Source organism: Sander lucioperca, chromosome 1 (assembly GCF_008315115.2).
Source record: "Sander lucioperca isolate FBNREF2018 chromosome 1, SLUC_FBN_1.2, whole genome shotgun sequence".
Lineage (NCBI taxonomy): Eukaryota > Metazoa > Chordata > Actinopteri > Perciformes > Percidae > Sander > Sander lucioperca.
This window is the reverse complement of record NC_050173.1, coordinates 34,122,324-34,138,578: the sequence shown is the minus strand read 5'-3', so window position 1 is coordinate 34,138,578 and position 16,255 is coordinate 34,122,324. Positions and strand designations below refer to the sequence as shown.

General features: G+C 40.3%; 1 protein-coding gene across 1 annotated transcript; it reads right to left on the bottom strand.

Moving 5' to 3' along the window:
* Positions 1–7,393: 7,393 nt before the first annotated feature.
* On the bottom strand, positions 7,394–10,795 carry il12ba (interleukin 12Ba). The gene is made up of 8 exons (XM_031302568.1): positions 10,475–10,795; positions 9,725–9,815; positions 9,352–9,636; positions 9,121–9,226; positions 8,540–8,772; positions 8,228–8,400; positions 7,958–8,079; positions 7,394–7,598 (listed from the first exon to the last, which is right to left on the bottom strand). Exons 1-8 carry the CDS (start codon positions 10,526–10,528, stop codon positions 7,553–7,555), a joined length of 1,110 nt encoding a protein of 369 aa, XP_031158428.1. The 5' UTR covers positions 10,529–10,795; the 3' UTR covers positions 7,394–7,552.
* Positions 10,796–16,255: the final 5,460 nt, after the last annotated feature.

The following is a 16,255-nucleotide window of genomic DNA, read 5'->3' as shown; positions in this document are numbered from 1 at the left end:
AGCAGGAACGCCCCCAAACACAGTTAATAACACGGACAATCAGCTGTCCACCAACCCGACCAGCACGCTGTTCGCCCGCCTGCCTGCTGTCCCCGCCCCAGCCACTTAGCCAGAAACTGTGCACTGTGTGCGCGGGCTGTGTGTGTGTGTGTGTGTGTGTGTGTGTGTGTGTGTGTGTGTGCGTGTGCGCGCGCGCGTGTGTATTCTGCAGTGTCTTTTTGTGCATGTCTTTAGAGTTGACAATTAGCGTATATTCACGACTATCAAACATGCAGTTTGCCTTCTGAGATTAAGGGGTAGAGTGAAGAGGAGACCCGGGCTGGCTGTGACATATACATGGTCTGTTTGCTGCGTTGTCACTCTAGCTGCAGCTATGAAATTGTGCCCGCAACTGTCTGCAAAACAAAAGACGAAACAGAATTCGATCATGTTTGTCAATGTTTACACGAGCATCAGATAACGCAGATTTGTGCCTCATTAGTATATAACAAAAAACATGAACAGCACAATCAGAGGAAACCATTTGAGGAATAGTCACACCACTCACATCTGTGCACATTTAATTATGCGTATGTGTCAAATTAATTCAACACTAACAAATGAACACCCGTGAATTTCCCACACTGCGCATGAGTACAAAAATACAAAACTCACGTAATTTGAACATTTGAAATGAAATGTAAATGTTGTGTTTTCCCATAAGAACTGAATCAACCGTGTTGAGCAGTCCAAGTGCTCATTCAGAGTATCAGCTCTTGCAGATTATGAGCTTAAGAAAGTTTCAGCTCACAAAAAGCCTGGCAGCCACTGCGCACATTTTTCTGTTACAGCCCGATGGTTTGAAATTAGCTTTGATTAGATGCATTACATAAATCTTGCGGGACTAAGTGCTGAATCCAACATAAATATGAGGATTATAGCTAAACTGCACTGTGTCCCGCTGTCCAGAAAATGCTCAATAACAGAAAAACAAACAACACACAAACATGTGAAATAAAATGTGCATGCATGGTTGCTTACAGAACCATGAAACTGCACGGTGGGCTCACATGCATGAAAAAACTGTAGAGCCAAGTCCAGCTTGCAGAGAGTGAGCATGGTACAGATCTCCACATGCTCTCCATCAGTCCTGGTTTCCCCCTATCATTACAAAGTCATTTCTAAATTGTCAAATTTAATTGTCTGGGGGCCATCTGTTCAATAAGTACGGTTTGGTTCATTATAATGAAATGGAAAGAATGAGAGTCAGTTTGACGGTTTGTTTTATCAGGGGGGCATCTTTGAAAATTAAGATTTTATCAGGAATTGTTGAAATGAATCAGTTTGACACATTTATGTTGTTGGGATCACAGATTAGTAAAACTGCACAATAAGGAACACAATTTTGTGTAATAGAATTATATTTCTGTAATTCTAATAATCTAAAACGAGTTTTACTTTCAGTTTTAGCAATTATACATTTCTTTGAGTTACATGTCATCCTCCCCACTGCAGCCAGCAGTCTCAGAGAGAGAGAGAAGAGTCTCAGCGGAGTCTAATAAATGCCATAAACGGTCAAGGTTGGACACCACACCCCCACAATCATCTCATCATTGTCTATAGATGTTTATTTATGTCTCCTGCTTTGGGAGGAGAAATGTGAGCACCCCACCACGTGAATACACGATATAATAAATAGTGATAAATAAAAGCAACGTGAGATAAAATGTCTCTCACACTGCCTCAAACACACACACACACACACACACACACACACACACACACACACGTTCAGCGATATCCTTCAGCACATTTGTTTGATTGTGGCCGGCTCTCTCGCCATGATCCTGTCTGCCTTGGTCGGCATGCGGGCCAGCGCGATCACCCGAGCCCCCCAGCCCCTTGGGGTGGCATATATTTATATCCCCGAGTACCAACACACACTGTTAGCCCAAATATCATCGTCTCAGTATCCAAAAACAGAGATGTCAGTTGGGGCCTGATGATCCAGCCATGTTAATACTGTGATTTATTAACTCCATGGCACCCAGACATAAAGGTTTGCAAAATATCTGCGGCCATTACGCACAGGCAGGAATGCGCACGCCATGTAAACCATGTAAAAGCGCGCGCGTGTGTAAGTGTGTGTGTGTGTGTGTGTGTGTGTGTGTGTGTGTGTGTGTGTGTGTGTATGTGTGTGTGTGTGTGTGTGTGTGTGTGTGTGTGTGTGTGTATGACTTCCATTCAAGTGTCCACATATGGGAAGGCTAGTAAAAACACCGTGCGTTATAACTCTAATAGACATTTTGAAGTAAGTGATCAGAAAGAAGTTGTAGGCGCTGCAGTCCGCCACCAGATGTTCTCTTAAATCAAAAGGTTGGGCTGATGATAATAATGGCCTGATTGAATTGAAGACTCATAAAAATGACTAGCTGTAAAAACCAGGCATATGCTTATGAGAATGGGCCTTATGTCTAACAATATGCTATCTAGTCGACATAAAAGAACACAAATATAGATGTTAATCATTTAAATATGTGAACAAGATACAAGCAGAATATAATTTCTTTGATGAAACAATTTTATCATGAGTGTGTATAGTTTCTAAAACATGCAAGGAAATATTTTACCACTACTAAACTGAATAAAAAAATGACTATTTAAAGATGAAATCAGGGGCAAAAAAATGAGAAATAGTTTGTACTTGTAATACATAACCAATTGTAATCAAGTATTTTCCCCCTTTCTAATGATGACCTCTCCTATTTTACTGGTTGACTCGAAGAAACACTTCCTGTATTTGGTGCAACGTTGCCATCTAGTGGCTTTAAAAGGACATTGCACGACTAAATGGACAATATTCCTCTTCCACTTTAAATCCCCTGTTTTCTCAAATGTAGCACTTGCATAGTAAGTGGAACGCAGATAAATGCCATCTGTCCAAGTTGCTGTTTCTATGCTACCATTAATCAACATGGTCAACAAATGTGGACAAGGGCAATGAAATTGTGGATTCATGAGAACAAGTTGTGAATGTAATTTATGTCGTAGGCGAGACCAGAAGATAAACTGAAGGGGGATTTACCAGATGCTCTCAAATGTTCCTGTTTTTTTTATGTTCTTGTTCTGAATGAATTCATGTCTTTGTTTCGATTTTTTTAAATAAATGATGGGTATGGATTCTTTCGTTTTTGTGGGGAAAGCTTATCATGTAATAACTAGGCAGAGGGCAACTTCTCCATTTGCTTTAGACAGTTCAGTTCAGCTATGTGTTCAGCAAAAGGACTAAAATGTAGGCTTTTTTTGTTCTTGTACTAAAAGTGCTTTAATTCTAACAAATTAAATTGTTTTTCATGAAAAATCAATAAAATGTCATACATTTCAAACTTCATTTTGACTAGTTTTACTACTCCAAGTGGTTCCCAACCTCTTTGGCTTGTGACCCATTAAAACAAAGCAGTGGCTAAGTTGCATATCTCGTGTAAGTTGTACAGCCAAAGACTCATTTTGTTGTTGTATTAATTGTTTTGTTGTATTAAATAATTTTAAGAGGCCTGATGGACCTGATTGTATATCCAGCTAAGCTTAGATAAGTGGAAAGTTTGAAGAAAAAATGAACAGTTTTGTGCAGCAGTTGTATGTTTTTCTGCCATGAGCGAACAGATTTACCCAGCAGCCCCTTTTGGAAATACATGGATCACAGTCTGCTAACATTTTTCATGCTATCCTTTTCTAAAAAAATCAAATTGCATCAAATATGTTCACATTTCTCACATATGTAAAAACATGTTGTGGTCTTGTAGTGCTACTACTCAGTGCCAAAGCACAACATCATAAAAGCTTTGAATGTTTTCTTTTGAACACATTTTATCTCCAAAATTGAAGTGAGCTTTTTTCCCCTAGTTTCATACTCAGCACTTAAAAGAGCAAAAATGACTTGGCCACAAAAACTACCACTTCTGTTCAGCAAGACGAGTTCAATAAAGCGTCATCATCAGGACTGTGTATTGACGGCTGCATTAAAACAATCAAAACTTTGACTTCATTTGTACTCTTTAACCGCCAATAATCTGACACACGCTGCACACAATAGACCGGAGCCAAGGTACGGCTGACTCATCAGTACTCATAATGTCCATTATCTTCATCCCTGTTTCAGCTGCCTACCTACAGCACATAACCACTTCCCTTCTTTTATCAATTCTTTATCCATGGTGAGCTTTGTCCTGAGACATACTGCTCATGCCAATGTAGTGATATGGATCGCTGCTTGTAGTAGCTTATAGATTTTTTTTAATTAAGATTATCCCATTAAACATACTGTAAACGTTTAGTCGTTAAATAGATCGTTTCGGTAATATTTTAAGCAAAAATGCCAAGCACTCCCTGGTTCCTGCTTGTAAGGATTTGTTGTGTTTTTGTCATACATGATAGTAAACTGCATACCTTTGGGTTTGTGAATGTCAGTCACATAAAACAAGAAATTTGGATTTGTCACCTTGCGCTCTGGGAAATTGGAATGGGCATTTTTCACTATTTTCTCACAATTTACAGACAAAATGTTTAAAGGTGCTGTAGGTAGGATTGTGAAGATCCAGGACTTAGCCAAAGAATTTGAACATCAACAACTTCTCAGTCCCTCCCCCCTTTCTGCTAAAGCCCAAAATGGTCTCCTAAGCCCCTCCCCCCACAAGGGAGACTGAACCTACTGCATCTTTAATCGATTAATTGAGAAAACAATTGTCAGATTTTTATGGCGTTTTTCCATTACATGGTACCTGCTCAACTCGCCTCGACTCTACTCGCCTCGACTCGACTCGACTCGACTCACTGTGCGTCCGTTTTCCATTGCAGATTTTAGTCCCGCCTCAGCGTGGCTGGTCGTATGCCGGCTCGACGCACACACCAGCGCACAAGTATAAACATCAGGCCACTTGAGCTTGTTTTACAGTTCTGTTGAGGCTCCACGCAGAGCTTTCGCCGTAGCCTATGTAATATGTGGCCTGATGTATACATTTGTCAGCTGGTGTGTGCGTCGAGCCAGCCTGTGTGTGTGTATATGTAGGATACAGCGAAAGCTCTGCCTGGACTGGAGCCTCCGCAGAACTGAAACAAGCGGCGCCGTAGTAAACTGCCGTGACCTAACACAGAACGTGGAAGGTGTGTTGTTGTTGCCAGAAGACACATTTTATTTCAGAAGAAGCTGGAGGCAGCAACAAAAAACACAGCTGGCTAAACTGTTTAAAAATAGCGGGTTTGTTCAGGACACCCCGTCTGTCGCTTTCACGTCACCTTTTCGGCTCGCCTCGGCTCGCTGGGAACCTCGACTGAGGAGGTACTAAAAAAAGTACCTGTTAGCAGGTACCAGGTACTTTTTTTCGTAATGGAAAACCAAAAAAGGCGAGTAGAGTCGAGGCGAGTCGAGCAGGTACTGTGTAATGGAAAAGCGCCATTAGATAATTGTGAGTTGCAGCCCTGTATTGTATCTTCATTATTTAATATCAGAACTAAACATAAAGTTAAATGACCTTAGACTGATCTGTCATTTGAACAAGGGGACTTACGGACATATACTGATAAAGAAGATCTCCACATTTCACTTTCAACAGTGCCACACAGCATTACAACAGTTACAGTAGATCACATTGTTCCTCCCTTTACACGGGGAAATGGAGGCAAAAAAAGTAGAAATATTTCCCAAAAATGTGTCAAGTGCTCTCTGTACCATAAAGCAAACAAGTAAAAACAAACATGTGCAGTTTATCAGACCCGAAAGTGGTTACATCACTTAACCTCTTGTGCTCTTTATGAAGAGGAAGTGAAGAGAAGGTTCATCACAACCTCCTAACCAGCTGAGTTACACACCAATACCGGGAAGACGGCGTTACTTTTCTGTGTAGGTGAGATGTTGTTTGTTTGGGCTTTTCATACATGTGACGTGGTATTTGGGTAATATAGATCTATCCACTTCGATAATAATGCACTGGTATTTTGGGTTGTTTGGATCTGCTTTTTATATCAAAAGTTTGATTAGTTCTAATAGAATAATGCTGTAGTGCAATTACTGGAACTAAAAGTTTCTTTTCATGGCATGTATTCAGCTTTCATAGATTACTGGTGTCAAAGGCACACCTTGTTCTACAGTGGGATTTAAAATGTGAATAAATCTAAGATTTGTAATGATCCATTATTAGAGATAAAAGACTACACATTTGCCTGACATTGCCAGACCAAATCGCAAATGAAACATGAGCTCACAGATTGGTCTGGTCCCCAGGCAAACATTTCTCATCTTTATTGTTATTGTTTTATTGGTACAATTACTTTATCCACTAACAATCTGAGACTGTATGATTATATAGATTTCAGGAAGAAAAAACAGCATGCAATTTGTCTTAGTTACAATTTTGATTGCCTCACAACCTGCCCTGGTTTGCTGCCATTTTAAGTTTTTTTGGTTGAACTGCACGCAATTTATGTCACAAGCACTGGGCTAATATACTGTCATGCTGTTTGTGAACTGTGATTAAACCACAATCGCTCTTATGGTAAGGCTGAGTAAGACATTTCCTCTGCGGTCAGAGGGAAAAGTCCACTGAAGATGCAAGCATTGACTGATGCTGTTAGAAAATAGCAGACACATCAGCCCCCTTTGTGATTAAAATGTCAATGCCCTACTGTTAGCACTTAACTATCAATATACTGCATGTGAGATTCTGCTCATAGGGCCGTTTGAAACAAAGAATATTGAGGAACTCTGCGAGCTCAGTTTCAGAACGGTATGTAGTTCAGGGACTCTCAATAGACTGTTCCATTACCTCATTTAGATCAGTTTATAAGCTACAATTTGAACACTGGATTTTTAAGTTTCTGTTCATCAGCTGCAATGTAAAACTGTGACCAACTACTTAACTAATTTGTTTTAAGATGTAAATCAGATAGAGAATGGTAAGTCTGACAAATCCATAGTTGTACAGGGGGAGAAGGACCAAAAGAGCAAGAGAGGGATGGGAGAAGAACACAAAACAACACTAAAACTAGATGTGTCTCTCATGACATGCAACAGAGGAAATACCAACTGTTCCAGATCTTCTTCCAGAAAACAGGCACAAGACACAGTTCAAAGCTAAACAACAGTTTGGGAATTTGTTGCAGTGTGAGAAGGAGTTTCCACCAAAAGCCACACTCTCACCTAGGGAAAAGTCATACAACTCTGAGCAGCTGATGACATTACAACCTTTTGTTTATTGGTCAAATAGAAAAAAACAATTTTTTGTTTGTTTCTGTTCCCTACTACAGGCCTTGTTAAAAGTAATAGGAGAATGTGGTACTATCACTTCTTCTAATTCTGGCTGAGGCAAGGATGAAGCTGCTGACTGGAACTGGGAAACAAAGGACACGCAACAAAAAAGATTGTGTTAAATATTTTATTTCTTCAATTACCATTAAGAATATTGACATATTACAAACAACATGATATAAGATAAAATAAATATAAATATATAAAAGCATATGAATAAACATAACATTTTAAGAGACATCCAGTTTTGGGATTCTCTTTCTTCTGTTAAGCTCAATTTTTGCTTTGCTGATGTTTGTTCTTCTTGTGTCTCCTCAATCTGTAATGGAATATAATATATAAGGAAATGAGTGTGAAATAACTCTTATTTTACAACTAGCTTTCAAACAATCAAGTAAAATGATTTAATTTAGCAATTGTTACAACCTACATCTTACCAGTTCCTGAGATCTAGCTTGATGCTGTCAAAATGTAATAAAGAGTAAAATACAGTATTCTCACATTTTATCACCTTCTGGTAGTTGATGTACCCATTTGTTTTTATAGAATCTTAGGCCATCAAAACACACAACAGAAAGCAGTGAAAATGTCTTTTTTGTACAGACAATCTAACAGAGAATTAAAGCTACTGAGAACATATACACAGTTTGGTTTGCAGGCATGGGGACAGGCACTAACCTGAGATAGCTCCACTCGCTCCACTGGGAGTTACAGAGAGCGTCCTTAGCCCGGACACAGACGGCCTTAACCTTGTGCTTGACTTCAAACTGACAAATGTTGGTAGAGGGAACTGTCGAAGTCTGAGAAATAAAAATATCCCATATGAAATCACATATTTTTGCATGTGTAGTTCTTTCATGGTTTGTGAGATTTCCTTTCATCTGACATTTATTTATTTGAAGTGACATTTCTTTCACTCCACAGTTCAATTCACTACCCCCCTCTTACCTTAGTGGCTTTTGAGTCAGTGCACGGGTTGTCACACTTTTTGCATCGCCCCCTGAGCTGTGCAATCTCGAAAGTAAGAGGGAAGTAGGAGTAGGGACTGCTCCAGGAGCTTGGGTAACTCCACTCTACCATCGTGGTGTTGACTTGACCAATGCTCACCTTGTCGGGTTTCACTATTGAAGGGGCGAGAGCAACAGATAAGAGGGAGATAAAAACAGAGACAGGAACAGAAAGAAATACAAAGAGATGAAAGAGAATGCTGTATTGTGTGCAGAAAAATAAAAACGTCTGGCAGTCACAGAGATGTCTCACCTATCTCTGACAGGTAAAAGCGTTTAGAGTAGTTCTCCAGCAGGAAGTGCTCCGTTCTCAGGTAGACACTGATGTGGATCTGCTGGCTCTCCTCGGCGTAGGGGCAGTGCTGCTCCTCCAGGCACACAACCCTGTGTCCGCTGTTGTCTACTGAACAGTTGAAGTTACTCTGACCTGAAGAGCATGTCCAACGCTGGCCGCTTTCATCCACAGAACACTGGGTGTCAGATACACTGTATTAAAAAGCATACATATTTGACTTTTTATTCAGATGACACACTGATTTTGTAGTTTCGCTTTGATTTTGTAATGGAGGAGCTGTAACAAGTCCTAGACAAATAGTTGAAGGAGCAAAACATATATAATTCAGGAGCTTTAACAGCTGTATTATTTTTACATGGAATCTGATCCCAAGACAGGACCTTGATCCCTAAATGACATTAAAAAAGTACTTTGTTATGTCTCCTTTCATAAAGGGGTATTTATGGATGTCACTGTGTAGTCTCAGCTCTGACATGAGTCTGAACACTGTTATTATTGGAGAGCGAGACAGAAAACATTTCGGCAGTTTGAGAGCTTACCGTTGAGCTTTGATGAATGCTACTTTGCCAACGCGATTGCTGTGCCAGGTCCAGGAGCAGTGGAACTCTCCGTTGTAATTTTGAGCGGAGCACTTTAAATAACCTTCTAATGAGAGAAGCAACATACACATGCAGAGATGGGAACATAAAACAAACAAACAACAGACAGTTGAAATACTTTAAAATATCCCCATATCTAGCTGTTTTAGAACATTTGAAACAAGACCATACCCTGTTCACTTTTCATAAGAATTCTCCTGATAGCTTCGTCCTCTTGGATCAGAACCACGGTGTGATTGAGGAGTGATCCATCCTTGCTGTGGCAGGTGTAGTTTCCCCCTCCTAAGCTTTCCTCCAGCTGCAGCAGATACGTGTTTCCCCTCTGTTCTTCCTCCCACCCGTTCTTTCTCCAAAAAATATCCTCATTCTTGATGTCTCTTGCCATGAGCTCGTCTGGCAGCTCCAGGCAGCTCAGGGGCTGCTGGCCCTCCGTGCCATCCACTTCCACAACCAAAACTAAAAGAGGACACACAGGAATTAAAAGTGGTTAAGAAAGAATATTTAAACTTGGAATGAGTAATGTTTTCAGAGAGATCAAACATACTGTGGGGCAGCAGAGTCCAGAGGTCCACTGGATTTTGATGACTGACTTGCAGAAATGCACAGACAAACAGACACCAGACAAATACCTCCATCTGAATAACAAAGAGAAGAAAGAGAGGGAGAAAGTGAGGTGGTGACAGAAAGAGAGCACAAGGGAAATAAAGGGGACCCAAAGACATTACATCTTGAGTTAATGATATAAAAAAACTATACATTGATGTTGTAATTAGTAAATGTAATTATTGAAATGCCTAAATTCGACAATAACAATAACATAGAAATGATCTAAGTAATAGCAAAATAATAAATAAAACCAAAATAAAGAAAGAGATTGCAAAATCTCAACTAAGAGTGTAGGCTAAAACCACAGCTTTAAATCTCACTCGCATCAATAGAATCAAAATCAAGACCCATTTAGAACTCACTACCTTTACCAAAGTTACAAAGAGCCCCTAGCCATGTTTTTATCCAGGTGAAGGAAGTTAATCACATTACATGTAGGCCTATATAAAAGAAGAATTGTTTTGATGATACTGACAACATATTTCCATCACGTTATTCTGAAAACATCCAGATCAATCGCACATACTACATATTTATTTACATTAACATTTCTATTTTTTATTTTAAACCTGCAGCTAAACATTGTTCAATTATTTGCTGTTTATAATGGATTCCACAAACATCTTTTTATTTTTTTTTAAATAAAGTTAAACAAAAAACTTGACAAATCAATCAAAAGCCCTCTTACCTTGGCATTCATCTCTCCAGTTCTGGGATTCTGGCTGACTTTTATGTCTGACATGCTGGCCAAACTTCCCCATATTGACTATAACAAGAGAACATTCCAGAGGAAGTCCGCAGCCAGTCATCTGTATGAACAGACATATTCAGCATCCCTTTACTCACTTCCACTGCCTCACTTTACTTCTTTTTTCAGGACCCTATGTGTCGTTGAAGCTATTATGGAACCCACGCAACTTCTATTTTAGGGTAATCTTGGGTATTTGTACTCTTTATTTTGTTGTTTAGCTAACGTTAGCTGTATTGTGTGCATTGCCTCTTTGTTTACTTTCAGTCTGGTAGGTCTCTCATTTCATTTTCATTTTCATTTTAGTCAGGATGTTTGGTAACACTGGCACCTGTGGCAGCTCGACACATAACACTACCAATACCTAGCTAATGTCAAGCCTTTCCCCAGAGCCTCTTTGAACTCTTCCCATCAGGCTACAGGCTTTTTTCTTCTTCTTACGACATAGGCCTACACCATTTCAGAGAGTTACATTTCATGTAGCCTATTTAAGGAAACAGAAATAATAAAAAAAAATAGATGCAAACTAGCATAGCAAAACTATGAATCCTCCATAATAGACTGTAACAACCACAAGAAAAACAGCTAAGTTTACAGTTAGCCTGATTTACTGTAACTATCATGCTACGTGAGATTTCGTGCATGACATCACCTACTTATACTTATAATACCTACTTTCGCGTCCTCTGGCAAAAGTTGAAAGACATGAGACTGAAAGAGTTTTGACAGTGGGGAGTGTTTCTGATGGAACAGTGTGTCTGGTGTGATGCAACACAGTGATGTAGCACACATGTATCAGGTATTTTTACATACCAAGTAATGATGTCAGTGCATTTCCATTGTGATATGGAAACATCAGGGTGTATTGTGGGAATTATGAGAGCCACTTCTGCCATTGTTTGTCAGACAAAACAATATATCATCAGAGCCAAAACCAAATTGATACATGGTGTAGCATCACGTTATATCCATGATTAATTGATTTTCGATTTCTGTTTCTGTTTCAGCTTTCTTAGTTAGTTTTGTTATTGATACATTTATGGTTTGAATAGCTTAAAATCCAGGATTAAATACTAGAAATGGCAACATTTTTTGCAATCTTTAATCAAGGAGCTATATTTATGATATCATGTTATTTATCCTTGTAACATCACAATGAAGTCACATGTTAATCTGCATGGCATTTAGTAGTATTTGTCATCTTTAAAACAGGTTTGACAATCCTCATTCAGGTTAATTTATAGTCACAGAAAAACTCTGTCTCAAGAGATATAATAGGACGTAATCAACAGATGATGTATGTACTGTAACAAAATAAACCACACAAGACCATTCAGGGAAGATGTAACAAACCCAGTTGAGCCAAGGATACAGTTCTTCCTTAGACCTTCTCTGAGAAACACAACCTCAAAGTGAAACCATTGAAAGGAAAGAAAAGAAAATATGATAGCCAGATACCACATCCGGGAGGCTGATAATAGGACAGATTTAGGACAAGGTAATAAAACGAATTACACATTATGATAATACAAATTATTGTGACACAGGTGGACACTAAACAGAATATATACTAAAAAATAAAATAAAAATATTGTCACAAATGTCACTTTATTAGTTTTAAAATAATTGCTTTCTCTTAGTAATTGGAGAAGTTAGATTGAACCAATTTTTAGTTACCCATATCTCAGTTTGGTTTGTGGTTTTGAAGGATAAAAGTTTACTAGGGTGGAGTTTTTAAAGCTCTGTCTCTGGACTTTCCTTCCAACACTGTAAACACAAACACACTGAATTACTGTCCAAAACATATTCATGTAATGATTGTAGTCGATTATACCACAAAAGATTTCCAGGTACAATGATCACTGATTACCTACTACATATTTGAGTTTAGTATGTTGTCTTTCGGTCTCAGTCTCATGACTGTTTATGGTTGCCTTTATTTTGCAGGTCAGAGTTCAAATAGAACATTAACTCATTATTGTGATGATTTGGGTCGGCTGGCTGTGAGTTTTCCGTTTTGTTTACTGCTTTCTGTTTTGATTTTCTCTCTGTCAGTCTCTCGGTTGGTCCTGCCCTCTCTGTGTTTTTCTGTTGGCCCTGCCTTTCTCTGTGCCTCCTCTGGGTCCCCCATTTCTGTGTAGTGTTTATGTCTGGCCACTAGATGTCCCCAGAGGGCTACAGGTGAGTGCAAGACTTGTATAAGCTGTCTAACCAGTTAAAGAAACTAAACCCTTGTTGTTTGATCAGTTATGCAGTCAGCACGATCCAAGCTAAATTATTACAACATCTCACATGTAATAATATTGTAGATAATAATGCAGAACTTGCACTTTGGCTTCGTACAGATTCAGATTTAATTAAGTTCAGCTGATGTCCTTATTGCTCTGCTATTGTCATAACTGGATGCTCAGCAGCTGTTGAGAATTACACAGCTGGGCAAGAGGCTCAGTGTGGGCTTGTGATCCGTGGCTCTGCACTAGAATGTCTCTCACGGCAGGTCGTGAAATGGTCACGTTATGTAATATATTGATTTGTGTACAGGACACGATTATGTCGTTTTTTTTGGTGGTGGTAAGCACGAATTTTAATGTCATGTATTTAAATGGGATGCATATTTCGTGATCACAACACGACTATGGTAGTAAGTAAGTAAGTAAGTACATTTTATTTATACAGCGCTTTTCACAGACAAGGTCACAAAATGCTTTACAATATGCATAGACAATAAAAACATGGTAAAAATAGTCAATAGAATAAAATACAAATACAACAGATACAATTATCAATAAATAAAAGACACAGGCTAACCAAAAGCTAGCCTGAACAAGTGAGTCTTCACTTGTCCCTTAAAACAGTTCACATTCTCAGCCAACCTAATGCTGGTTGGTAGAGCATTCCAGAGTCTGGATGCCATAGCCTCAAATGGCGTTTTTTTTACATGGTACCTGCTCGACTTGCCTCGACTCGCCTCGACTCTACTCGCCTCGACTCGACTCGACTCGACTCACTGTGCGTCCGTTTTCCATTGCAGATTTTAGTCCCGCCTCAGCGTGGCTGGTTGTCTTGCCGGCTTGACGCACACACCAGCACATAAGTATAACATCAGGCCACTTGAGCTTGTTTTACAGTTCTGTGGAGGCTCCACGCAGAGCTTTCACCGTAGCCTATGTAATATGTGGCCTGATGTATACATTTATCAGCTGGTGTGTGCGTCGAGCCAGCATGTGTGCGTGTACTTAGGATACGGCGAAAGCTCTGCCTGGAGCCTCCGCAGAACTGTAAAAAAGCAGCGCCGCAGTAAACTGCCGTGACCTAACGCGACACACACACAGAACGTCGAAGGTATGTGTTGTTCCCAGAAGACACATTTTATTTCAGAAGAAGCTGGAGGCAGCAAAAAAAAAACCACAGCTGGCTAAACTGTTTAAAAATAGCGGGTTTGTTCAGGACACCCCCGTCTGTCGCTTTCACGTCACCTTTTCGGCTCGCCTCAGCTCGCTTGGAACCTCGACTGAGGAGGTACTAAAAAAAGTACCTGTTAGCAGGTACCAGGTACTTTTTTTCGTAATGGAAAACCAAAAAAGGCGAGTAGAGTCGAGGCGAGTCGAGCAGGTACCATGTAATGGAAAAGCGCCAAAAGGCTCTATCCCCACATGTCTTCAGACAAGTGCGTGGCGTGGATAGCAAATTTTGATTGACAGACGTGCGAGACCGTGAGGGGGTGTGTAAGTGAATTATGTCGGCAAGATAATCAGGGGCCTGACCATGTAGAGCCCTATAGGTTATAGTAAGAATTTTGAATTGGATCCTGTAGGTTACAGGAAGCCAGTGAAGGGAGTAGAGTAGAGGGGTGAGATGGGTGTGCCTGTTTGATCTAGTAAGAAGCCTAGCAGCAGCGTTTTGAATGGATTGCAGGCGGTGAAGAACAGATTTATTGAGTGAGGAGAAAAGTGAATTACAATAGTCAATCCGGGAAGAAATGAATGCATGGATGAGCATCGCTAGTTCTGACTGAGAGACCACAGCCCTTAATTTACTAATATTGCGCAAGTGAAAATAAACAGGATTTGGTCAATGATTTGATGAGAGTTTCAAAAGATAGGGATTTGTCAAATGTCACCCCAAAGTTCCTTAGACTGGGCCGGACCGCAGATGACAAAGGCCCAATGTTCTGTTTGATCAGAGGAATAGCACTGTCTGGCGCTATGATTAAAACCTCGGTCTTATCTGGGTTCAGCTGCAAAAAGCTTTCAGCCATCCAGTTGTTTATGGCGTCTATGCAATCCAGGAGCCTTGTAAGTTTGAATGTCTCATTTTGCCTAAAAGTAAAATGGAGCTATATGTCATCTGCATAAAAATGATAAGAAATGTTAAAATTGCGAATAATCTGACCCAGAGGCAACATATATAAAATGAATAATATTGGGCCCAACACTGAACCCTGTGGAACACCACAAGACAGGGGTGATGATGCAGAGTGGCAATCCCCAATAGAGACATCAAAAGTTCTACCTGAGAGATAGGACGCAAACCAGTCCAAGGCCACACCTGATATGCCCACCCATTCATGTAATCTCTTAATCATGATATGGTGGTTGACTGTATCAAAGGCAGAACTGAGGTCTAACAGTACTAACAGTGAGCATAGACCTACGTCTGAGGCCATCTGAAGGTCATTATGCACTCTCACCAGGGCCGTCTCAGTAGAATGTCTCTTCCTATAGCCTGACTGAAATTTGTCATATATCTCCAAATTCTCCAAAACAGCTGTAAGTTGATTAGCCACAGTCTTTTCGAGAATTTTGGACAACAATGGCAGCTTTGAAATGGGGCGATAGTTCTTTAACACTGTTGGGTCCAAATTAGGCTTCTTTATTATAGGTTGGATAGTGGCATGATTAAAGTAGGACGGGACACAGCCTGTGGCCAATGAGGAGTTGACAATAGCCACTATACTAGGGCCAATGGTAGGAAGTGCTTTTGAGAATAATGAGGATGGTATTATATCCTGTGGACAAAAGGATATTTTCATTTTCTTGGTCAGGTTTAGCAACTCCTGGAGGCAGGTAGGGAGTAGTATGAAAAGCCAAAAGGTTGGTTGGGGTGGTGGATGGGTCAAACAACACAGGACTTTCACCCCGGAGACCGGGGATCGTGTCCCACATGTGGCTTTTCCCCGTTGTTGACGGTTCCTTTCCCCGTTCTTCTTTTCCTAAACACAACTGTCCCCTTGTTGTTGCGTGTCCCCCAGAGACCGCGGGTCGTGTCGGTGTGTGGCGTGTCCTTTCCCCGTTCTTCTAAACCCAACCTCTGTATAGATGCTTCCCATTATGCTTCCAATTCCCATTTCGTGCTGAGCACCACGAAAAAAACAACATAATCGTGTCCGGTACACCAAAACACACCCAAACCAAAACAGCTGGAATGAAATCAGTGCAGTGATCTCATCTGTGTGATGGAAAGTCGGGAAACAAAGGAAAAAAGAGACCACAGTAATGATGCTAAGTGTCTGATGTGTGTGTCTGTGTGTGTGTGTCTGTGTGTCTGTGTGTGTGTGTGTGTGTGTGTGTGTGTGTGTGTGTATGTGTGTGTGTGTGTCTGTGTGTGTGTGTGTGTGTGTGTATGTGTGTGTGTGTGTGTGTGTGTGTGTGTGTGTGTATGTGTATGTGTGGGTGTCTGTGTGTGTGTCTGTGTGTGTGTGTGTGTGTATGTGTGTGTGTC